Below are 26,225 nucleotides of genomic sequence, written 5' to 3' on the forward strand. Positions count from 1 at the left end.
TTCACCTTCAAGTGTCTCTAGAGTAATGGCTGCCCTTGTCAAAAAGGAAGTAATAATGAAGTAATCATGACTCCAGAGTAGTGATCAGAAGCTATCCTGAAGTTTGCCCACAGGCCGAAATATGTAAATGAGATGACTGGCTGTTCATGCTTGTGAAGTAATCAGTAAGGTGATCTGCTAATCATTCTGAAGTCATCACCCAGAAGTTTTTACCATAGCTTATGACTTTACAGCCTGATAATGTCTGATGATATGCAAATAACTTCTAACATAATTTGATTATCTTCAAATGACTCCATGATGGTCTCTAAACTAATCCTGTTTGTCTTGGGTGCCCCCAGGCCCCTCCTGGTATACAGAGAGCAGGGCTTACCTGACCATTTGTCATGCACAGGATAGTCGTGCACTGGGGCTTGGTCACAAAGGTCTTCTGCTCCTTCCACAAGAAATCTGTTGGTGGCTTATGTGGCATATTTGTATCGGCCGCCCACACCTGTGAAATGGAAACCAAAGTAGGGTAATAATACAATCATTCTGACTGGGATCCTGCAATATGGTATTTTGGCATTTTATTGGAATATGATATATGAGTTTATCATAATTCTGCCTCTTTTTCCTGTGAATTCATATTTGACTGGAGTGTTCCTTGCATGCAGAAATCACACCCTACAATATGCTACACAGATATTTATTGACCAGTGGAGGAACAATTCTGTCCATAATTGGCCACAGCAGAGGAGATAAGTATAGGCAACAGACTTGTCAAGGGGTGTGTCCCTGGACACTAAAATAATAAAACTGGTAGGATGGAACTTTAATTCATGGACATTTTTTGCACAAGCTCAGAAAAAGTAACAATTTAAAGTCCTACTAGTAAGATTAGCTAATTGTTTATTCTGTATCCATCTCTGCTATCCCCAATACTCACAGTCACTGCAGAGTTTGGTAGGACCCGGACATTAGGGGGAAACCTGTAGAGAGACACTGGATGACCACAGATGTTCTGCTGTAGGACAAAGCCACCAATATCATCTTCATTATCAGAAGTGTTCATGAGCCTCACAAAATGCCCACTGGGGTCAACTTCCGAAATCTTAATGTCCCCAGTAGCGCTGCAGGTTAAAATAAATACACAAAATAAAAAGGCATTCAGTCTGATGTCTCTGTCATTGAAATAAGCCCTCTGTTGTATTTAGTTTTTGTGACATTGATGGCACAGATAAATATGATTCCCCCCCACACCCCCACACCCTGGCATCCAACAATTTTATTTTATAATTGATACATATATATTTGCTTACATTTGGGCAGATGTAAACTCCTTTCTGCCAGACACACACTGAGAACTGATTATACTAATTTGTCTGAAATACACAGCAGTGTTAACCCTTTTTAAGCTGCTTATATAGATCAGAATCAATGTACCCTATTGGTGATTTATTGGATTGGCTTCTGGACATATGCCAATACTGCTGTCCACCAATCAAATTCTTCTATTGTCTGGTGTCACATTAATTCCATGCCAAGCATGACTTATTTCTATCCAGCAAAGCAAAGCTATATCAATGTAGAGAGCAGTTATTATATTGTCTGATGCCATGAAGGAACATGGAGATATAATGTGCAGAATGATGTCACATTATCTTATTGACAGCTTGAAAAATCAAAAGATTTAAGAGATTTTATCTCCCAAAGTTACACTTACCTCGTTTCATCTCCAAGCTCTTCTGATCAGGTCTTCTTTTGAAAAGCGGTTCACAGTTGCTCTGTCTAATCACAGCATGCCCAATCGCGCTTTTGAACTAAATACAGCTCGTTCCCGCTACCAGACCAAAGTGGTAGCGGGATCAGTTAACCGCTTTAAGAGCCTGGAGAGGAGCCTGGAGAGGAAACAATGTAACTTTGAGGGATAAAATCTCTTAAATCTTTTGATTTTTCAAGCTGTTGTTAAGATAATGTTACATAATTCTGCACATTATCTTAACGACAGCTTTAAAAATCAAAAGATTTAAGAGATTTTTTAAGTATACTGTCCCTTTAAGGGCTTATTTTTCATCACCAAATGAATTTTCTCTCAGAATTTAAAAGTTAATGCTTAGTACAATTATCAGACATAAAGCCCATTTTTTTTCTCTCTTTGAAAGATCACAGATATCTGTAACAGGTCAACTCAAATTCCATCTGTTTGTAACATAATGTTGTAATATTCATACATCCTGTTATAACTAAGGAGGGGCGATTGTGCTGAAAGTGCAATTTGATTGGTAGAATAAATAGTCCTGTAGATATTTGTTTTGGACAATCAAATGTTTATAAGAACGAAAATCCATTACAAATCAGTAATCAAATGTTATTTCTGGTTTTCGAATGCTACTTTCATTTTTGAATGTTCATAATTAGATTGAATATCCACATTCAAATTTTCCAATGTAACATTCAATTTAACAAATGCTATTCAGAAGTTCAATAGTTCATGTGGTAGGAGATGTAGTAAAATGATACATAATAGATACAAATGTATTGATCCCAAAAAAAAAAATTTTAAGCATACAAGTCTGTTTAATAATAAACTTAGCTTACAATTAAGTGGCTTGTCCTTACTCTTAATTAGTCGATGCAATAAAAAAAAGAGAGAAACCCCAATGAAACAAGCGACCACTTCTAGGTCTAACACTATATATTTATGGAAGAGGGGTATTATATAAAGTTGAATAAGGGGTCGCTCACATACCTCAAATTGTGTGTATGAAAGTATGAATATACTGGCGGTATTTGCAAGATAACCGTATATTTAGCCTCCGGACAAAGTTACAAAAAGTACCAGAGTACATTAGTTGGAGGGGGGGGAGGGGATAAAACAAGAGGTAGCTGGGTATAGTTAGAAATAAAACAATATTGCAGGTCGGGCTATAGTATCTATTCTTGACTCCTATTTGTGAAACTTTAGGAATCGTATCACAGAGAAACAAACAGATAACCAGGCACAGCTTATGCTTTTTATCAAGGAAAAGGACCCTATTAAGAAAATAGGGAAAGGATGCTCTTTCTACACATAGAATATATATATTTCCACTTAAAATGTAACTTTGACTAGTTATGGTTAAAAAGGCAGCAGAAATGGAGATTATATCTAGCGTGCCAGAAAAATGAATTAAAAACACAACTCTGTAATTGTAACTTGTATAAAGTGCTTCAAAGTTGCTAATGTTTAGTTGTCTGTCACATATGTGGGTATGGTGGAAGGGAAAAAAGAAGAAGAACCGAACCAACAGTGTTAGGTAAATATAAGAGCCTCTATTTAGGAACTGTGTCCTGTATTCCCCTATATTAGGGTAGATAAGTCACTTTTTACACCAAATATACTATATATCCCTTCCCCATCCTCCCCACAATATGCCCCAAGTATTACAACAACAAATAGTAATATAGATTTGCAGATAGTCTAAAATGAACACAAGATGCCCCTGTAATATTCTGTAACATAAAAGTCTCTGTTATATTCTTTCTTTATAAAAAGTTGTTGTTGTCTCATTAATTAACTATCAGGTTCAACAGATTCTGTATGTTAAATCTAATAGTTGAAATGAGTGTTGTTTGTTATTATACAAAGGGTTAATTTACTTTCTGAATGCAAATCAATTATGCATGACTGATATAAAATACCCCAATATAAGGTTGCAGCAGCAATATAAATATAGAGCAGAATCTATATTGAAACATACGTATGAAAAAATGACAAGAAAGCAAATAAGGTAGTTAGTAAGCTTACTTTGTAATTTTGGAAACATGCGATGGAAATGTAAGATTAGGTATAGCTGGATTCCCCTGAAGTTCTGTATTAGATGAGACACAGAGGCGAAGGACAAAAGATTATGGAAAACAAAGTTAGTGGTTAAAGCAGCTGGGAACTATAGTTCTATAGTTGACACATATAAAGTTTGTTCCTGTAGGAGAGTAACCACAAACCTCACTTGTGCTGTGCAGGGAGTTCCGGATGTGCTGATTCTGTTGTTGGGGGTTGAGCTTCACTGAGTGACAGCTGGAGAGGAGGATTGCTGTTCAGGTGAAGGAGGTAATGCTCACACAAAGCAAGCGTCAAGTTACGCTGAGACTGTGCTGACAAGCAGTCAGAGAAAAAAGGATCACAGGTGTGATTAGGAGGCCAAGTACAGATTACTGCTTCAATACCAAGCAACTAGTGTATCCAATGTGAATCCTTAAGTAGGCTGCTTATTAACCCCAGTCACGCCCCTTAAAGGGGAAGTTTATTACAGCCCCTGACGCGGTCGCGTTTCACTTATACGCTTCCTCAGAGGGGTTATGGTTTGTAAGCAGGAAAGCGAACCTCATACAATAAAGTGTAATTATGTATGGCACACATGGAGCACCACCTCGGCCGCTGGTAGTGCAACCACACCAAACAAGTAAATGAGAGGTGCAAAATTGTTTTAGTTGTAAGGCTAAGCTATAAGCAGAGCTAGCTGTACTATAGTAGCATAACAGCTGTGTGGTATTATGATAAACTGCATAAATGAAACTAATCCTTGTCAAATCGTTTTACACTTCCTGGTCCTGGCAGAGAGGGAATATATAATATTTGAGAAGGTTCAGACCCTTACAAATAAGTATTGTCTACACAAACAAAGCTAAATGAGAATATATGACTAGGTTTTATAATAAAAAGGTGCCTGAAAGATATCCAACTTTTCATTATCATACAGAGGGCAACAGTACAGCTACAGGTTAATAATATGGGAGACTAATATAGGCTGCGTATATATTTGGGATTAACATGGTGCAGTCAACAGTAGTGAGCAAAGTCCATACAATACTAAAAGGTTAATAACATGCTATAGAAAAGAAACATTTTGTGCCATTGTTCCTGTTCAGCATATGTGTGCCAGTCTATAGCCATACCGTGCTGTAGCAATGGTTTTAGAACATATAATGGAAACGCTGTGGCTATCCCACTCCAGTGCTCTCAAACGTAAAATCAATGTGATTAAAGTCCATTGCGATGGGAAAGGGCAGGGAGGTCTTCCAGACCAAACAACAGTGAAACCTGGAGAGAGTATGAACAGTAGAGGGAGACATGAATGTTACCTTGCAATTAATTTTACAAGAGTAGGAGCCATAAGGAACCATCCCAGCCTATAGTTGCTATTTAAGTTTGACACTAGTCCCCTTCATTGTCACTTGAGTGTTTTCCATTATAAGCTTGATCTCAGAGGTGCGCCCCTTCTGCTTGACATCCAAACTACTCACACAGCTGGGATAGAAATCACTGCAGCGGTCAGCAGTCGACACGGCATCAAGGGAAGTCAGTGCTTCTCCCTTCTCACCATGTGCTCCAAGATGGTGCCGATCATTATCCTCCAGTACGGTCGAGGTAATGCTATAATTAGTGCTCAAACCCAAAAGGAGCTCCTCTATCTGCAGGGTAAGGCTATGAGAATGATCTTCAAAAAGTCGAAGCACATAAGACTCCCATCTATCTAGTGATGTTATGTCGCACATAATGTTAAAATAGATAGGCTTCGGCGCTGCTGTTCGTCCTATACTCTCAAGATGGAGGCTCCCGTCCTGTGGGATTTATGGGGTAGTTCTTCAGGGTGTAATTACTTTTAAGTTCTTAACGGAACATTTCAAACTGCAAGGTATTTTGTCCGGTTGGTGTTTAGAATAGTTTCTCTATCCTTATGGCCAGCCAGCGTGAAGCTTTACTGAAGGAGTTGTGAATTCAGCGCATCTTCTCCGACTTCTTTAGGGCTCCTAAGAGTATAGTTGATCTTGGGTCTTTTCACACAAATGCTAGGCTGAGATTCGCTTAAATTTGTTGAATAACCTCTAATATCGGATCGTAGAGCCGGGAGCTGCACCGAAACACGTCTGCCCAATTCAGTAGTTGGCTCCGTCCCGATTCAAATTTCTCTATTTCGAATATTACATTTAAAGTGATGGTAAACACAGCCAAACTACTAAGTTGCAAATGAAAGAAGTTTATATAAAAACAATATACCCTTTTTTTTCTTTAATATTTAGCTTCTATTACTTACAATATCGCTCCGTTGCTTGTTGTAAGTACCGTTCGCACTCTGGCCCTACTCGACAGTATATATATATATATATATATATTTTGACTTTCCGTTTATCACCAATCAAATGACATGTCAATTGGCAGCTCTAAAGCTATGTAATAGTACATAGCACGATACACGCATGCGCGGAATTGTCTCTGACAAGCAATCAAAGTATCCAATAAAAAGATGTGGAAAAAGAGGGCGACCCCTGGTGCATATCAATTATGGAGATATAATGAGTATCTACTTAATAACAAGGGAATACTCACAAATTGTATTGCACACTGTAGTGCAAATGGAGCTTACTAGGTATATTATGGTGACCTAGTGCACATTTAAACCAAGGTAGTGCTGCTGCAATGGGAGATGAACTCCAAGTGAACTGCTGATGAACGTCAGGACCAAAAAGAAGAAGACTCCAGTGTAGAAATGAGTATAAAATATTTAATAAGTATAAAATATTTAATAAAAAAGGGGTTTAAAAATACACAGATCAGGCAATAAACCTGTGTTTATTCACATTGGTTTAAATGTGCACTAGGTCACCATAATATACCTATTACGCTCCATTTGCACTACAGTGTGCAATACAATTTGTGAGTATTCCCTTGTTATTAAGTAGACACTCATTATATCTCCATAATTGATATGCACCAGAGGTCGCCCTCTTTTTCCACATCTTTTCATACTACAGATTTTATTTCTGATTTTGGGAGGAGCAGCCACAGCACGGTGCACAGTTTACTGGGACACTGTGAAGTTCCCAGACCACTCTCCTAGGCATTATCTCTGCCTTTCTACACTGTGAGTATGTTTTTTTTCTCTTATACTCCATTTGTGATTTATTGGCTACACTAGGAGGCGCCCTTTTTCTCTGCTTTGTTTTTCTAAAGTATCCAATAAGATTACTTTCTTCTCATGTGTGCTCATGCTGTTAGCAACACCCTATAATGACGTGCAGGGCAGTACAACCCACTGTGCATGTCACATCGTTGAAGCACGATACCTCACAGAAGGTGGAGGAATACAATTTGAGTGACAGGTATTTAAATGTTAATTATTTATTTTATAACTCACTTTTAAAAAAATAATAATGCGGTTTTAATGTGTAAACTCACAGTTAATGTTTTTTGTAGTGTTAGCATTGTGTACCATCACTTTAAAGATTGCATTAGAAATACTATTTCATTAAACTAATATTAGAATTTTGTGCAAACATTCGAAACAAACGAACCAATGTGTTCAAATTTGTTTTATTCTTCGAATGTTGCTTTTGTAGCAGCAGATTTGCTCTCAGACAAATGATATCTGATAATAGGCATGTGAGGCTTTTGAGTAGCATCATGACGTGGGTGAGGAACATCATGACGTTGCTGAGGAGCATCATGAATTGCTGAGGAGCATCATGAATTGCTGAGGAGCATCATGATGTTGCTGAGGAGCATCATGAATTGCTGTGGAGCATCATGATATTGCTGAGGAACATCATGACGTTGATGAAAAGCATCATGAAATTGCTGAGGAACATCATGACGTTGCTGAGGAGCATCATGACGTTGCTGAGGAGCATCATGACGTTGCTGAGTAGTATCATGATATTGCTGAGGAACATCATGACGTTGCTGAAAAGCATCATGAAATTGCTGAGGAGCATCATGACGTTGCTGAGTAGTATCATGACGTTGCTGAGGAGCATCATGACGTTGCTGAGTAGTATCATGAAATTGCTGAGGAACATCATGACGTTGCTGAGTAGTATCATGATGTTGCTGAGGAGCATCATGATGTTGCTGAGGAGCATCATGACGTTGCTGAGGAGCATCATGACGTTGCTGAGGAGCATTATGACGTTGCTGAGGAGCATCCTGACGTTGCCGAGTAGTAAGGTTGTGAAGCTGAGTTCATCTTCAAAATTAATTGAGCATCAAGTCAGCTACATTTTCTATAGATTTTAGTAGGCGTTCCTGCCATTAACATCAATAGTTGTGTTAAAGGGAGAGTCTAGTCAATATTAAACTTTTATGATTCAGATAGGGCATGTCATTTTAAACTACTTTCCAATTTACTTTTATAATCAAATTCGCTTTGTTCTCTTGGTATTCTTTGTTGAAAGTTAAACCTAGGTAGGCTCATATGCTAAATTCTAAGCCATTGAAGGCCGCCTCTTATATCCGTGCATTTTGACAGTTTTCACAGTTAGACAGCGCTAGTTCATGTGTGCCATATAGCTAACATTGTGCTCACTCCTGTGGAGTTATTTATGAGTCAGCACTGCAAATCTGTCAAAATAACTGAGATAAGGGGGCAGGCAGCATATGCTTAGATACAAGGTATTTACAGAGGTAAAAAGTGTATTAATGTAACAGTGTTGGTTATGCAGAACTAGGGAATGGGTAATAAAGGGATTATCTTTCTATCTTATTAAACAAGCATTTTCAAGTAGACTGTCCCTTTAAGTGGAAAATACATGCAATGAGAACCTAATACTAAATGGTTAAAACCCCAACTGTAACAGCTTTGGAAATGCTACTGAAATATGGTTGATGTTAATGTAAGTGTAGAAATCTGTTTTGTCATAAAACCGCGGTGTCTCAGAGACTTGCAGACCCCAACAACAATCTGAGCATAGACATAACTGAGGCTTTCCAGGGGTGTGGTTGGGATTTTTCCCTTACACTAATAGCAAACATACGTAAGTCATAAAGACTCGATTGCCCCGTGAAGGTTTTGCAGCGATTATTATTACGCCATTTGTCAGCGGAGCTTGTTCTGAGGAAGAAAGATAAACTGCTAAATGGCGCAAGTACAAATCAGAACTGTGTGATTTTCAAGCTACTAAAAAACAGTCAAACTCGCTCGTTTACTGGCACACGATAAATAACCAGCCATTACAAGTGGCTGGTTATTGCTACCAAAAGCTTGCGGTAGCAATTAGTGCTCTGAAAATTAATCAGAGGTCAGACGTCTGGTTAATTTTCTAAATGTCACCCAATTGGCCCCAAAATAATGTATGAGGTTCATATTATAAAATAAAAAATAGCATTTTAATTAAAAAAAAACTACATTGCAGTCTATGGGGAACTGTGTGTTCCCAGTAAATATATATGTATATGCTTCTATACATATATATGTATGTGTATATACACACAGTAACACATAAATATATATGTATATAAGGCATATACATATATATTTATATTTGCTGCCCATCACTGTGCAACTTACTCCCTTTTCTGCGCTAGTTCTCATGTTGTGACTGATGGCATGAGAATGAGGCTCCCATTGGAGCCTATATAAGTACACTCTTGTGAGCGCAATGCTTTCGTGCAATGCAAACTCGACGTGGCGTTCGCATCAGACCTAACTTGTTATACCAGCGCAATCAATATTCGCATGCACTCCACTTGTAATCTGGCCCATAATCTCAAAAATGTGAGAACACACTGTGGCTACTTGCCATAAGCAGTCTGTATATTAATAATATTTGTAATAAAACAGCAGATATCCCGATGCGGTCTGATGATCAAGTCTACATGGAAAATGAATCACTACGGCATAGATGAACAAAGTTAGATTATAAAATCATATAATTACATGAATTTCAGCCCGAAGCTCTACACTTTCTTGCAGAGTTAGTCATTCTGTTAAGGATGTGTAATGTAAAGACTCAATTCTCTATCAGCCAAAATGTTAATTATAAATGTAATTAAAAGAAATTATTAAAGGGACACTGAATTCGAAATTAAACTTTCATGATTCAGATAGAGCAGCAAATTTAAACAACTTTCCAATTTACTTCCTTTAACAAAATGTGCTCAATCTTTTTATATTTACACTTTTTGAGTCACCAGCTCCTACTGAGCATGTGCAAGAATCCACAGAATATATGTATCTGCATTTGTGATTGGCTGATGGCTGTCACATGATACAGGATGAGTGGAAATAGGCATAAGTTTGAAATTTGTCAGAAACAAATCTACTACTTTTGTAAAGTTCTGACTAAGTGCTATTGCATGGCCTTTTTATCGTGTATTTATTGTTTATGCAAATCTACTTAATTTACTGGTCCTTTAAAAAACTAATGAAAGTTAAATTGAAATTTGCAGAGTATACATGTGCACAGCTCATACAGCTGTACTAGTGCTCATTGGCTGTTATGTCTAACACTTTCAGATGTTAAGTACAACCCATAAAGATATATTTATGTACAATGACTGACCAACACAACTCAAACAGCTATATAAGTGCTCAATGGGTGACATGAATGACTAATACAGCTGTATTAATACTTAAGCTCATTGATTAACTGCCACAGCTCATAAAGCTGTATTAGTGCTCAGTGGTTGGCAAACAAACCTCAAACAGATGTATTAATCCTCATTGGTTGGCTGGTACAATTCATACAGTTGTATTAGTGCTCATTGGCTGGCAAACAAAGTCATAGAGCTTTATCAGTGCTGTAGGCATTTACAGCAGGAACTGACCTTGCTATCGCTGGGCTGCGAGTGGAGAATCTCTCGTTGCTGTTCTTTAGATGTGTGACCAATGAATCTTGACTTTCTTCTGAATGACTGTTGTATAGGGTAAAGGGAGGAGCGGAATTTGGCCTCTGTAGCAATTCACTTTGACTTGAGTTAATTTCTACCAATGAAAATAAGAAAACATCAAAATATTATTGATGTATTAAAAAATAATTCCATACAACAGTTCTCACAGCCCGAAAACGACTCATCTGTCCAATATAAGGTACCAGCTTCACCAACGTTACACAAAACAATTATTTAAACTGAACAAAAACAAAATCTTATTATTTTTTTTTTAGTTATGGCAAATGTATTGTTTTACTTTTATACTTATGTAGTTCTTTTGCTAAAATGCTTTTTTGGCCTCAAAAGTTGTGATATTTAAGTTTTTCTCATGACTGATAAGTGACACAACTCTTTAGAAAGTGATATCCTAGAGGATTCTTAAGCAGCATTTGTTTGATTTGTTATATTAGAGGGTGTCATGTTTGCATTCCTGAATCCTGACCCTACATAACAATGAGGTCAACCACAATATATAGTTGGATAATAATTGGCATATTACGCTGCAGATGAACCGATTTCAGTGTTAATGTGATCTCAATTTGCCAATTTAATGGATTATCGGCAGCACATTTTTCATTATTGTTTTGGTAAAAAAATTACCCTGTACATGTGTCAGTCCGGTTTTGCTGTTCACAATTCAAATTCTTGATACTTAAAGAGACAGTCTAGCCAAAATTAAACTTTCATGATTCAGATTGTTCATGTGTGTCATATAGATAACAGTGTACTCACTCCCGTGGAGTTATTTAGGAGTCTGCACTGATTGACTAAACTGCATGTCTGTCAAAAGCACTGAGATAAGGGGCAGTCTGCAGAGGCTTAGCTACAAGGTAATTACAGAGGTAAAACATATATTAATATAACTGTGATGGTTATGCAAAACTGGGGAATGGGTAATAAAGGGATTATCTATCTTTTTAAACAATACAAATTCTGGTGTATACTGTCCCTTTAATGACACTGTTACAGGGACATTTTCTCAATATCCAACTCAACAGCTAAAATGACTCGATAAACCATGGGCATCACCTTTTGACTTATTTCTAAGTTCCCCAAAAAAGGTTTCAAATGTAACATTAGTATTGTGAATGGACAAAAACACTGAAATTAATGTTAAAAAATGAGTAATAAGCACTTTTACAATAATAAAATTACCAACACACATACCCACTATAGCAGAAATGCTATTGTAAAGGGATCTTAAGCAGCCTATCAGGACGCATGCCCCAGGACTTGCAAGGGAATGTGGTATGTGCAGCACTGACATTTTATTTCCATTCTAAATTTTAAGGGACATTATACCCAAATTTATTTTCTTTATGATTCTGATACAGCATACGATTAAACAACTTTCAAATGTACTTTTATTATATAATTTGCTTAGTACTCTTGGCATCCTTTGTTAAAAAGCATACCAAGGTAGCCTCTGAAGCTGGAAGCTAGCTGCTGATTGGTGGCTGCACATGTAGGCCTCTTGGTAAATTACGTAATATATATACATATGAGTGCAATACTTTATTTTAATATATTTTACATGCGTTTTGATATAGTTTTATTTTACCTTTAACCCTTTACTTCATGTCTCCAGTTACACTAGCTTTATCAGCGCTATTATGTGTTGCGTTTGAGTGATAATAACGCGGCCGTGCTATCCAGGAGCGGAACTTCTAGTGGTGCAGCCGTTGCAGTGACACTGGGGCCCATTCACACAGCACACCAGCATGCCCTCAAAAACTCACAGCCAGATCATCGAGGTAAAAAAAATAATAATTTACATTTCATTACCTGCAGCAACCGTGTAATGAAAGTAGAAATTGGTGGAGGAAAGCAGTGTACACACTGCTCTCCTAAAAGCTGTGACACACCGCAAGCGGAGCGGCGCACAGCGTGTAAGATGCGTCTGTGCACGCTCAGTGTGTCCTGCCTTTTCATCTCTGAGCACTTTGCCGCATCAGGTCGCGTAGCTGAGCGCTCAGGGATGAAATATTTTAACTTCAGAAGCGATGCGATGCTGTGCGAAGCAGCTGCTTCACCCCCCGTGCTGCATCGCTTGCAGTGTGTCACAGCCTTCACACACTGCAAGCGGAGTGGCGCACACCATGCAGATGCGTCTGTGCACGCTCAGTGTGTCCTGCCTTTTCATCTCTGAGCACTCTGTTGTGTCAGGTCACGTAGCTGAGCGCTCAGAGATGATGGACGCGCTAAGATTCTCTGGTAAAACTATTTTACCCTTCAATTGTGATACCAGATTGTGTCTTATTCTTAGCGCAGGGCCACCATATGGATAGCGCACCTTGTAATCTAGGCCTTGGTTTTTGGATAACAAAATTGTGAGATATTTCATGTTGTTTCTGGGAGATAGTGATTTCTAACTTTAGGGTAGGGTTGCCATATTGCCACTTTAAGGGGGAACACGTGCAAAATAAATATTCCAGGAGCTGTTTAAAGAAATGTGTGAATGTCCCATTATAAGAACCCTGGCATATGTATTTTTCATATGTGCCCCCCCTTAAAGAGGCAATATGGCAACCTAGCTTTAGGGGTATTAATAGCAGAAACATTTTAGGATAGTGATCACTGAAAAACCACAGTAATAATAACAACCAATGTTCAAAAATCATTATCTACCAAAAACAAGCACAAGATTGTAACCAATTCGCACAAAGGTAAAGGCTTGTAGCTGGTGGTGAGGCAGAAGCCGCAGTCACATGACCCAGCCAATTGCTAGTCATTTTCTGCCCAGGCTTGCCGCTCTTTTGTGTTCAAAATCTTTGTGGGGGTTAAACACATAATTATCTAGGGTCAGTGCAGCAGAATGTCTATTCTCTAACAAAATCATTTCTTCACTAGAATGTTCTTTAAAATGGTATTTATTAACCCCTATATGTGGAAAAGGATTAAATAATATATTAAGGTGAGGCATGAGGTAGGATTGTTTTCTTGAGGTTGTTGCTAAGGAAGTGATAGAATATTACTGAGATTATCTTAAAAAAACTGAAGAATTTACTGGTGCCATTTTCTGAGGTTTTCCAGTGCGTTTCTGATGACTTGGCTGGTGCGATGGAATTGGATGAATCAGTTGTGTACAAAGGAGATGGCGTGCCAGGTGAACTGTCTAGGGCAGACATAGGCGGGTTTGGTGCCAGGTCATATAGTGACGACTGCAAAGAATCCACCAATGAGTGTGAAGATGGAGGAGATACTGGCAACTGCAGGAACGAATCACTCATCCTGGGGGGGGGGATATGGAAGAGAAAAGGAAAATAAAGAGTATGGGAGAGAAATACGAAGACATAGTAAAGGTTAGAGAGGAAGAGAGCAAAATAAAGAAATATAGGAAGAGAGGTGGAGGAGACAGTAATGGAGAGAATTAGATTTGGTGCAGACATTATAACATCTACTAAAAACTATTAAAGGGTCATTAAATGCAAAAAAAACCATACAATGTTATGTGTAGTTATAAAGAAACCTGTGCAGTGCACTTTATTATTGTTTCTTTTTCTCATTTTTATTGCATATTGCATTGAAGGTCAACACCAAAATTGTTATGGTTTAAAAAGATAGATAATCCCTTTACTACCCATTCCCCAGCTTTGCACAACCAACATTGTTATATTAATTTACTTTATTACATTCAAACCTCTAAATTTGTGCCTGTTTCTAAGCCACTACAGACAGCCTCTTATCACATGCTTTTTTATTAGCTTTTCACAACAGGAGACTACTAGTTCATGTAGGCCATATAGATAACATTGTGCTCACGCCCGTGAAGTCAGCACAACACAGCACTAATTTGCTAAAATGCAAGTCAATAGATAATAAATAAAAAGTTATGTGATCAGGGGGCTGTCAGAAGATGCTTAGCTACAAGGTAATCACAGAGGTAAAAAGTGTATTAATATAACAATGATGGTTATGCAAAACTGGGGAATGGGTAATAAAGGGATGATCTATCTTTTTAAACAATAACAATTTTGGAGTTGACTGTCCCTTTAAGATGAGGTGTAATAATGAATAACATTCGCTTTCCCTTTCATTTTACAAAATTGTTTTTCAATTTTGCCCATCAAGACAAAGTATATCAACATTACTAGCAATAGTGTAATACTGCGAGAACGGCCAATCAATAGTTACACAGAAATCTGTTCTCTCCAATAACATGAAATATTTGTGTACATACAAACACTTTATTTTTTCATTATTTTGTGCAAAATAATGTAATGGCTGAAACACACTATTTTAAAACTTAAATTGATGTCTAGTAAAATTCTTAGAAGAGTAACCAAGTTGTGCTATTGCCACATATTACCGATTCATATACTGTACATAGATATAGTAAGTCAGATACATCTGTTTCTATAAAATTCCCCCATTCATTTTCATGAATATTTTTGTAACTAATTTAGCTTTTCAACAGGATTAGCAAGTATATATTTTAAACATATCTATTAATATAAAATAACATATTTGCTAGTCATTATTTTTGTTTTTCATGAAAGTGAACATTAAAATGTTCATGGTTCAGACAGTTTATACAATTACAAACAACTTTCAAATTTACTTTTATTATCAAATGCACTTTGTTCTCTTTGTATCCTTTGTTGAGAATTATATGTACATATGCTTAGCAGCAGCAGTGCACTACTGGGAGATGGTGATTGGTGGTTACATGCCTAAGTTCCTTTAAATGATAGGAACAACATAGTAATAATTCATTGAAAACCCTGTCCCTGAATCAGTACTTGTATTGCTTAAAGGGACACTGAACCAAAATTTTTAATTACGTGATTTAGATAGAGCATGTAATTTTAAGCAACTTTCTAATTTACTCCTTTTATCAATTTTTCTTTATTCTCTTGCTATCTTTATTTGAAAAAGAAGGCATCTAAACTAAGGAGCCAGCCAATTTTTAGTTTAGACCCTGGACAGCACTTGTTTATTGGTAGATGAATTTATCCACCAATCGGCACAAACAACCCAGGTTGTTCACCAAAAATGGGCCGGCATTTAAACTTACATTCTTGATTTTCAAATAAACATACCAAGAGAATGAAGAAAATTTGATAATAGGAGTAAATTAGAAAGTTGCTTAAAATTGCAGGTTCTATCTGAATCACGAAAGAAAAATTTTTGGGTTCCTTTAAAGGGATATTGTGGCGAACGTTTTTTTCTACCATGCATATGAAAGAGAAACATTTACTTGCGTCATATGTAAAAGTAAAAACTGAAAATTGAACGTTCTTTAATTTGTTCCTATCATCACTGGCTGATAAGGACAACTGTCGCTGCTTTACTAGTGAGAGCGACACATCTCTGCAAGAATTAAAAGATGTGGGTTCATTCAGGACAGAAAAATTAGGTTTTAAAAAAAAAAAAAATTTTTTTTTTAAAAATCTGAAATAAATTTTGAAATTCTGTCTTTGAGATGACATAATGAAAAAGCATTCACTGCAATGTCCCTTTAAATATAATAAATCGGTGCTTATATGTATGTAAAGGTATTTTATTAGCATTGTATATGTTGTTTTATATGTTTATATCAGTAGAACAAGTCGGATATCAGCAGCAAGTGACAGTGTTGTCATGTCATCATGTGACAACCTTCAGATGTGTGTACACAATAATCACACACTTGTGATGCAGTGAGGTCACTTACTGTAGCTCCTCCTCCTGTAACATCAGTTTCAGGGTATCCAACTCATTTCCCAGAGATGTGTTCTTGTCCTGATAAGTACTTAATTCTTTCATTTTTGCCAAGAGGAGATCTTGCACTTCCTGAAGGAAAAATAAAAATAAACTAAATCAATTGTTTTTTCCCCCAGCGAATATCCTGCTGACCAGGGCATGAGTTTTTGGGGATAATTGATTAGTTATGGAGCTGGGATTGATGGGGCTTATATTTAGTGTTGTGTGGGGGACGAGTAAAATGTGATGTTGCTACCTACTGTGTCTAAAGGTGGAAGGACTTACGTGGTAATACATATTTATATTGCCTGTGTGTAGGAGGAGGCCACTGTTACCAAACTGTGATACAGAGAGGCTTGATGGCTAAGTCTGGACTGGGGCCACGATATTCAAAGATTTGGAGAGAAATTGTAGTTCATACTTCACAAAGGCTGAGCTCACTGAATTTTCAAAAGAAAAAGGGCGGAACTCTCCATCATTGCAATATCTCTGTCATTTATGGGTGTGAAGCAGAGACAAGCTCAGTGCAATATAGCATTGTATGAGAGTTTTGTTACATTTACACTTTGTGCATTGTATTTTATATTACTTTACACAGATTAGGTATTTTCAGTATTATTGCATTTAAAGAGACGGTCTGCTCCAGAATATTTATTGTTTAAAAAGATAGATAATCCCTTTATTACCCATTCCCCAGTTTTGCATAACCAACACAGTTATATTAATATACGTTTTACCTCTGTGATTACCTTGTATCTAAGCCTCTGTAGACAGCCTCCTTATTTCAGTTCTTTTGACAGATTTGCATTTGAACCAATCTGCTGACTCCTAGTTATCTCCACGGGCGTGAGCACAATGTTATCTATATGGCACACATAAACTAACACCCTCTAGTTGTAAAAAAAAATGTCAAAATGCATTCAGATAAGAGGTGGCCTTCAAGGATTTGCCCTATTTGAATCATGAAAGTTTATTTTTGACTAGATTGTCTCTTTAAGCTTTGCACTCTCTCATTCACATTTTAATACATTTAAATTTTGATGTAGCAGTAATATTACACATTCTGAATATGCTTTGAAAGTTTCTGTGTTACTTCAGGTGCGGAACTACCATTGGTGCAGCAGACGCAGTGGCACGAGGGCCCAATGGCTTGGGGGCCCCATAGCAGTCAGTCTATACATAGGTGTGTGCAGAATGTGTACAATCCTAAAGCAGAGGAGCCTTTAATTAGTGCAGGTTAGTGCTTATCTATCCTCTAAATCATTATATAGAGCAGCATGTAAATTATTACTAATGAGTTACCTTTGGGGGGGGCAAAAAATATTTTGCACCAGGACCCACTGTTGAGTAGGTCCGCTACTATTACTTTAACAAATTAGGATCATACTTGGTATATTTCTGTGTATTAAATTACATTGCACTTTGTATTTTCTCCAGTGTAAACTAAAACTGGCAGTTTCAGAAAGTGGGAGGTTCAGGGCAGTTCCCTGGATATGTCTGAAGCTCTCTCACAAGTCTTGTGAGATGCTGTAAGCAGTTTACATAAATTGGTTTAACCGATTTGTCTCACCAGGGGGTCGATCCGATAAAAATCGTCGCCCGCAAAAGCCGGCGACGCCAATATTTGCGCTGGTTTGGTATCACATATACGGCGTAACCTAGAAGTTACGCCCGTATATTTCTGCCGTCGCCCGTAGTTTTTTTGGCTATAGGCAGGTATACCAAACCAGCGCAGTTTGGTATCCAATATACAGCGTAAGGACTTACGTGGCGAAAATGGAGAAAACTTACTCCATTTTCACCTCGCCACAAAAAGCAGCCGTAAGAAGCCTTATGCTGACTATTGGAGCCCCGTAACTCCCTAAACTAACTAGAAAATAAACCTAACACCTAACGCATGCGCAATGTCTATCTACCTGTCAACCGCGATCCCCCCCCCCGAAATCCCTAATAAAGTTATTAACCCCTAAATCGCCGCTCCCGGACCCCGCCGCCATCTACATAAACTAACCCCCTACTGTGAGCCCCTAAAACTGCCGCCATCTACCTTATCTATCCCCTACTGTGAACCCCTTACACCGCCGCCACCTATATAAAAATTATTAACCCCTAATCTAATCCCCCTATACCGCCGCCAGCTATATTAATATTATTAACCCCTAATGTAAGCCCCTTACACCGCCGCCATCTCTATTAAAATGATTAACCCCTAATTTAATCTACCTACCCCGCCGCCAGCTATGTTATCTATATTAACCCTAAGTATATTATAGTTAATATAGGTATTACATTGTATATATTAACTATATTAACCCTAATTATATTAGGGTTAATATAGTTAATATAGTTACTATAGTATTTATATTAACTATATTAACTCTATCTAACCCTAACAGCCCTAACTAAATTTATATTAAATTAATCTAATTCATTTATAAAATAAAATATTCCTATTTAAATCTAAATACTTACCTATAAAATAAACCCTAAGATAGCTACAATATAATTAATAATTACATTGTAGCTATGTTAGGGTTAATATTTATTTTACAGGTAAATTGTTAATTATTTTAACTAGGTATAATAGCTATTAAATAGTTATTAACTATTTAATATCTACCTAGTTAAAATAATTACCCAATTACCTGTAAAATAAATCCTAACCTAAGTTACAAATACACCTACACTATCAATAAATTAAATAAACTACAAACATCTATCTAAAAATACAATTAAATTAACTAAACTAAATTACAAAAAAAAACAAGCACTAAATTACAAAAAATAAAAAAAAGATTACAAGATTTTTAAGCTAATTACACCTATTCTAAGCCCCCTAATAAAATAATAAAGCCCCCCAAAATAAAAAAAATTCCCTGCCCTATTCTAAATTAAAAAAAATTCAAAGCTCTTTACCTTACCAGCCCTTAAAAGGGCCTTTTGTGGGGCATGCCCCAAAGAATTCAGCTCTTTTGCATTTACAATACCTCCCCCCCATTACAACCCACCACCCACATACCCCTATTCTAAAACCACCCAAACCCCCCTTAAAAAAGCCTAACACTACCCCCCTGAAGATCTCCCTACCTTGTCTTCACCACACCGGGCCGAACTCCTCATCCGATCCGGGCGATGTGTTGCTCCAAGCGGCAAAGAAGAATTCTTCCTCCGGCGATGTCTTCCTCCAAGCGGCAAAGAAGAATTCTTCCTCCGGCGATGTCTTCCTCCAAGCGGCAAAGAAGAATTCTTCCTCCGGCGACGTCTTCCTCCAAGCGGCAGCAAAGTCTTCATCCTTCCGGCGGCATCTTCAATCTTCTTTCTTCGCTCCGCCGCCGCGGAGCATCCATCCCGGCCAACGACTGAACGACGAATGAGGTACCTTTAAATGACGTCATCCAAGATGGCGTCCGCCGAATTCCGATTGGCTGACAGGATTCTATCAGCCAATCGGAATTAAGTTAGAAAAATCTGATTGGCTGATTGAATCAGCCAATCAGATTCAAGTTCAATCCGATTGGCTGATCCAATCAGCCAATCAGATTGAGCTCGCATTCTATTGGCTGTTCCGATCAGCCAATAGAATGCGAGCTCAATCTGATTGGCTGATTCAATCAGCCAATCAGATTTTTCTAACTTAATTCCGATTGGCTGATAGAATCCTATCAGCCAATCGGAATTCGGCGGACGCCATCTTGGATGACGTCATTTAAAGGTACCTCATTCGTCGTTCAGTCGTCGGCCGGGATGGATGCTCCGCGGCGGCGGAGCGAAGAAAGAAGATTGAAGATGCCGCCGGAAGGATGAAGACTTTGCTGCCGCTTGGAGGAAGACGTCGCCGGAGGAAGAATTCTTCTTTGCCGCTTGGAGGAAGACATCGCCGGAGGAAGAATTCTTCTTTGCCGCTTGGAGGAAGACATCGCCGGAGGAAGAATTCTTCTTTGCCGCTTGGAGCAACACATTGCCCGGATCGGATGAGGAGTTCGGCCCGGTGTGGTGAAGACAAGGTAGGGAGATCTTCAGGGGGGTAGTGTTAGGCTTTTTTAAGGGGGGTTTGAGGGGTTTTAGAATAGGGGTATGTGGGTGGTGGGTTGTAATGGGGGGGGTATTGTATATGTTTTTAAATGCAAAAGAGCTGAATTCTTTGGGGCATGCCCCACAAAAGGCCCTTTTAAGGGCTGGTAAGGTAAAGAGCTTTGAATTTTTTTTAATTTAGAATAGGGCAGGGAATTTTTTTTATTTTGGGGGGCTTTATTATTTTATTAGGGGGCTTAGAATAGGTGTAATTAGCTTAAAAATCTTGTAATCTTTTTTTTATTTTTTGTAATTTAGTGTGTTTTTTTTTTTGTAATTTAGTTTAGTTAATTTAATTGTATTTTTAGATAGATGTTTGTAGTTTATTTAATTTATTGATAGTGTAGGTGTAACTTAGGTTAGGATTTATTTTACAGGTAATTGGGTAATTATTTTAACTAGGTAGATATTAAATAGTTAATAACTATTTAATAGCTATTATACCTAGTTAAAATAATTAACAATTTACCTGTAAAATAAATATTAACCCTAACATAGCTACAATGTAATTATTAATTATATTGTAGCTATCTTAGGGTTTATTTTATAGGTAAGTATTTAGATTTAAATAGGAATATTTTATTTTATAAATTAATTAGATTAATTTAATATAAATTTAGTTAGGGCTGTTAGGGTTAGATAGAGTTAATATAGTTAATATAAATACTATAGTAACTATATTAACTATATTAACCCTAATATAATTAGGGTTAATATAGTTAATATATATAATGTAATACCTATATTAACTATAATATACTTAGGGTTAATATAGATAACATAGCTGGCGGCGGGGTAGGTAGATTAAATTAAGGGTTAATCATTTTAATAGAGATGGCGGCGGTGTAAGGGGCTTACATTAGGGGTTAATAATATTAATATAGCTGGCGGCGGTATAGGGGGATTAGATTAGGGGTTAATAATTTTAATAGAGATGGCGGCGGTGTTAGGGTCTTACATTAGGGGTTAATAATTTTAATATAGATGGCGGCGGTGTAAGGGGCTTACATTAGGGGTTAATAATTTTAATAGAGATGGCGGCGGTGTTAGGGGCTCACTTTAGGGGGTTATAGATTTAATATAGCTGGCGGCGGGGTACGGGAGCGACGGTTTAGGGGTTAATAACTTTATTAGGTTGCGGCGGGGTACGGGAGCGGCGGTTTAGGGGTTAATAGCTTTTTTTATTGTTAGGCTAGTGAGGGGGGATAGCGGATAGAGGGTTAGACGTGTCAGGCTATGTTTAGGAGGCGTGTTAGACAGTGCGGGTGATTTAGACTTTAGTCAGGTTTTGTAGGCGTCGGCAGTTTCTAACGTGGCGCAAGTCACTGGCGACTCCAAAAATCTGTACTTACGCAGATTTCTGGATATCGCTGGTTTGTGAGACTTGCGCCACTTTAGCAACTGACGGCGCCGCATATTGGATGGCTCGAGTTGCGAGCTGAAACTGCGGGCGACGCGGGTTCCCTCGCTTGCGCCGCAAACTGCGATCTATATCGGATCGCGCCCCAGCTGTATGCAGGAGAAGTTTGCTCAAAATTCTGGTTAAGTAGTATAGGGGTGATTTATAGTTGCCAACAATCCCTGAATTCCAGGGACAGTCCCTTGATTTAGTTATACGTCCCTGGATTTTGGTCCCTGGAAATGTCCCCTCCAGGAGGTTTGGAGGGCTGCAGCTGAGCTGGTGCATGTATAACTTAAGTCAATGGGGAGGAGCTGCCGGTAAGTACTCTGCTTGATCGCTCACAGCAGGACGCCTTACTGCACCTTTTCTGAGTGATTGATGTTTAAACTGCCACAAATCAGAAGAAAAAACACTTTAAAACAGCTCCCCCACACTTGGTGAGGAGCTGTGCTGATTTTTTTGTAAAAGAAGTGGGGATTACTTGGTTCAATTTTGTGGTGGATCCCTTTTGAATATATCGTTGCATCGCGGCACTTTCAATCATCAGGGCCTTAGTGTGAGGCAGTGTGTGAGTGTGTATGCTGGAGTGTGAGCCAGTGTGTGAGTGTGTGTGCTGGAGTGTAAGGCAGTGTGTGTGAGTGCTGGAGTGTAAGGCAGCGTGTGTATGTGTGTGTGCTGGAGTGTGAGGCAGTGTGTGTGAGTGCTGGAGTGTGAGGCAGTGTGTGTGTGAGTGCTGGAGTGTGAGGCAGTGTGTGTGAGTGCTGGAGTGTAAGGCAGCGTGTGTATGTGTGTGTGTGCTGGAGTGTGAGGCAGTGTGTGTGTGCTGGAGTGTGAGGCAGTGTGTGTGTGCTGGAGTGTAAGGCAGTGTGTGAGTGCTGGAGTGTGAGGCAGTGTGTGTGTGCTGGAGTGTAAGGCAGTGTGTGTGTGCTGGAGTGTAAGGCAGTGTGTGTGTGCTGGAGTGTAAAGCAGTGTGTGTGTGCTGGAGTGTAAGGCAGTGTGTGTGTGTGCTGGAGTGTAAGGCAGTGTGTGTGTGCTGGAGTGTAAGAGACAGTGTGTGTGTGCTGGAGTGTGAGGCAGTGTGTGTGCTGGAGTGTGAGGCAGTGTGTTAGTGTGTGTGCTGGAGTGTGAGACAGTGTGTGTGAGTGCTGGAGTGTGAGGCAGTGTGTGTGTGAGTGCTGGAGTGTGAGGCAGTGTGTGTGTGCTGGAGTGTAAGGCAGTGTGTATGTGCTGGAGTGTAAGGCGGCGTGTGTATGTGTGTGTGCTGGAGTGTAAGGCAGTGTGTGTGTGTGTGTGCTGGAGTGTGAGGCAGTGTGTGTGAGTGCTGGAGTGTGAGGCAGTGTGTGTGTGAGTGCTGGAGTGTGAGGCAGTGTGTGTGCTGGAGTGTAAGGCAGTGTGTGTGTGCTGGAGTGTAAGGCAGTGTGTATGTGCTGGAGTGTAAGGCAGCGTGTGAGTGCTGGAGTGTGAGGCAGTGTGTGTGAGTGCTGGAGTGTGAGGCAGTGTGTGATTGAGTGCTGGAGTGTGAGGCAGCGTGTGTGAGTGCTGGAGTGTAAGGCAGCATGTGTGTGCTGGAGTGTAAGGCAGTGTGTGTGTGAGTGCTGGAGTGTGAGGCAGTGTGTGAGTGTGTGTGCGCTGGAGTGTGAGGCAGTGTGTGTGAGTGCTGGAGTGTAAGGCGGCATGTGTGTGTGCTGGAGTGTGAGGCAGTGTTTGAGTGTGTGTGCTGGAGTGTGAGGCAGTGTGTGTGTGTGCTGGAGTGTGAGGCAGTGTGTGTGAGTGCTGGAGTGTGAGGCAGTGTGTGTGTGCTGGAGTGTGAGGCAGTGTGTTAGTGTGTGTGCTGGAGTGTAAGGCAGTGTGTGTGAGTGCTGGAGTGTGAGGCAGTGTGTGTGTGTGCTGGAGTGTAAGGCAGTGTGTGAATGCTGGAGTATGAAGCAGTGTGCGTGAGAGTGCTGGATTGTGAGGCAGTGTGTGAGTGCTGGAGTATGAGGCAGACCAGTGTGTGTGTACTGGAGTGTAAGGCAGTGTGTGTGCTGGAGTATGAGGCAGACCAGTGTGTGTGTGTGCTGGAGTGTAAGGCAGTGGGTGAGTGTGTGTGTGGTGGAATATGAGGCAGACCAGTGTGTGTGTGCTTGAGTGTGAGGCAGACCAGTGTGTGTGTGTGCTTGAGTGTGAGCAGTGTGTGTGTGTGCTTGAGTGTGAAGCAGTGAGTGTGTGCGCTGGAGTGTGAGTGTGCTAGGGTGTGAGGCAGTGTGTAAGTGTGCTGGAGTGTGAGGCAGTGTGTGTGCTGGAGTGTGAGGCAGTGTGTTAGTGTGTGTGCTGGAGTGTGAGACAGTGTGTGTGAGTGCTGGAGTGTGAGGCAGTGTGTGTGTGAGTGCTGGAGTGTGAGGCAGTGTGTGTGTGCTGGAGTGTAAGGCAGTGTGTATGTGCTGGAGTGTAAGGCGGCGTGTGTATGTGTGTGTGCTGGAGTGTAAGGCAGTGTGTGTGTGTGTGTGCTGGAGTGTGAGGCAGTGTGTGTGAGTGCTGGAGTGTGAGGCAGTGTGTGTGTGAGTGCTGGAGTGTGAGGCAGTGTGTGTGCTGGAGTGTAAGGCAGTGTGTGTGTGCTGGAGTGTAAGGCAGTGTGTATGTGCTGGAGTGTAAGGCAGCGTGTGAGTGCTGGAGTGTGAGGCAGTGTGTGTGAGTGCTGGAGTGTGAGGCAGTGTGTGATTGAGTGCTGGAGTGTGAGGCAGCGTGTGTGAGTGCTGGAGTGTAAGGCAGCATGTGTGTGCTGGAGTGTAAGGCAGTGTGTGTGTGAGTGCTGGAGTGTGAGGCAGTGTGTGAGTGTGTGTGCACTGGAGTGTGAGGCAGTGTGTGTGAGTGCTGGAGTGTAAGGCGGCATGTGTGTGTGCTGGAGTGTGAGGCAGTGTTTGAGTGTGTGTGCTGGAGTGTGAGGCAGTGTGTGTGTGTGCTGGAGTGTGAGGCAGTGTGTGTGAGTGCTGGAGTGTGAGGCAGTGTGTGTGTGCTGGAGTGTGAGGCAGTGTGTTAGTGTGTGTGCTGGAGTGTAAGGCAGTGTGTGTGAGTGCTGGAGTGTGAGGCAGTGTGTGTGAGTGCTGGAGTGTGAGGCAGTGTGTTATTGAGTGCTGGAGTGTGAGGCAGTGTGTGTGAGTGCTGGAGTGTAAGGCAGCATGTGTGTGCTGGAGTGTAAGGCAGTGTGTGTGTGAGTGCTGGAGTGTGAGGCAGTGTGTGAGTGTGTGTGCGCTGGAGTGTGAGGCAGTGTGTGTGAGTGCTGGAGTGTAAGGCGGCATGTGTGTGTGCTGGAGTGTGAGGCAGTGTTTGAGTGTGTGTGCTGGAGTGTGAGGCAGTGTGTGTGTGTGCTGGAGTGTGAGGCAGTGTGTGTGAGTGCTGGAGTGTGAGGCAGTGTGTGTGTGCTGGAGTGTGAGGCAGTGTGTTAGTGTGTGTGCTGGAGTGTAAGGCAGTGTGTGTGAGTGCTGGAGTGTGAGGCAGTGTGTGTGTGTGCTGGAGTGTAAGGCAGTGTGTGAATGCTGGAGTATGAAGCAGTGTGCGTGAGAGTGCTGGATTGTGAGGCAGTGTGTGAGTGCTGGAGTATGAGGCAGACCAGTGTGTGTGTACTGGAGTGTAAGGCAGTGTGTGTGCTGGAGTATGAGGCAGACCAGTGTGTGTGTGTGCTGGAGTGTAAGGCAGTGGGTGAGTGTGTGTGTGGTGGAATATGAGGCAGACCAGTGTGTGTGTGCTTGAGTGTGAGGCAGACCAGTGTGTGTGTGTGCTTGAGTGTGAGCAGTGTGTGTGTGTGCTTGAGTGTGAAGCAGTGAGTGTGTGTGCTGGAGTGTGAGTGTGCTAGGGTGTGAGGCAGTGTGTAAGTGTGCTGGAGTGTGAGGCAGTGTGTGAGTGTGCTGGAGTGTGAGGCAGTGTGTAAGTGTGAGACAGTGTATATGTGTACTGGAGTGTGAGGCAGTGTGTAAGTGTGCTGGAGTGTGAGGCAGTGTATAAGTGTGCTGGAGTGTGAGGCAGTGTGTGAGTGTGCTGGAGTGTGAGGCAGTGTGTGAGTGTGTTAGGGTGTGAGTGTGCCTGAGTGTGCTAGGGTGTGAGTCTGCTGGATTGTGAGGCAGTGTGTAAGTGTGCTGGAGTGTGAGGCAGTGAGTGTGTAAGTGTGAGGCAGTGTGTGAGTGTGCTGAAGTGTGAGGTAGTGTGTAAGTGTGAGGCAGTGTGTGAGTGTGCTGGAGTGTGAGGCAGTGTGTGAGTGTGTTAGGGTGTGAGTGTGCTAGGGTGCAATTCTGCTGGAGTGTGAGGCAGTGTATAAGTGTGCTGGAGTGTGCTGGAGTGTGAGGCAGTGTGTAAGTGTGCTGGAGTCAGGGCCGGCTCAACCATGGGACCAAGTGGGTCCAATGGACTCAGGCAGCACTTAAAGAG

General features: G+C 40.3%; 1 protein-coding gene across 1 annotated transcript in view; it reads right to left on the reverse strand.

The window, feature by feature from the left end:
- LMNTD1 (lamin tail domain containing 1) overlaps positions 1-26,225 on the reverse strand; it is a 392,761-nt gene that overhangs the window by 89,173 nt on the left and 277,363 nt on the right. Inside the window, exons 8-12 of the mRNA XM_053719705.1 lie at positions 16,326-16,444; positions 13,677-13,900; positions 10,565-10,721; positions 929-1,112; positions 374-493 (exon numbers count right to left, since the gene is read on the reverse strand). Coding sequence (XP_053575680.1) covers positions 374-493; positions 929-1,112; positions 10,565-10,721; positions 13,677-13,900; positions 16,326-16,444 — 804 coding nt within the window. The remainder of the gene's footprint in view (positions 1-373; positions 494-928; positions 1,113-10,564; positions 10,722-13,676; positions 13,901-16,325; positions 16,445-26,225) is intronic.

This window comes from Bombina bombina, chromosome 6 (assembly GCF_027579735.1).
Source record: "Bombina bombina isolate aBomBom1 chromosome 6, aBomBom1.pri, whole genome shotgun sequence".
Taxonomy (NCBI): domain Eukaryota; kingdom Metazoa; phylum Chordata; class Amphibia; order Anura; family Bombinatoridae; genus Bombina; species Bombina bombina.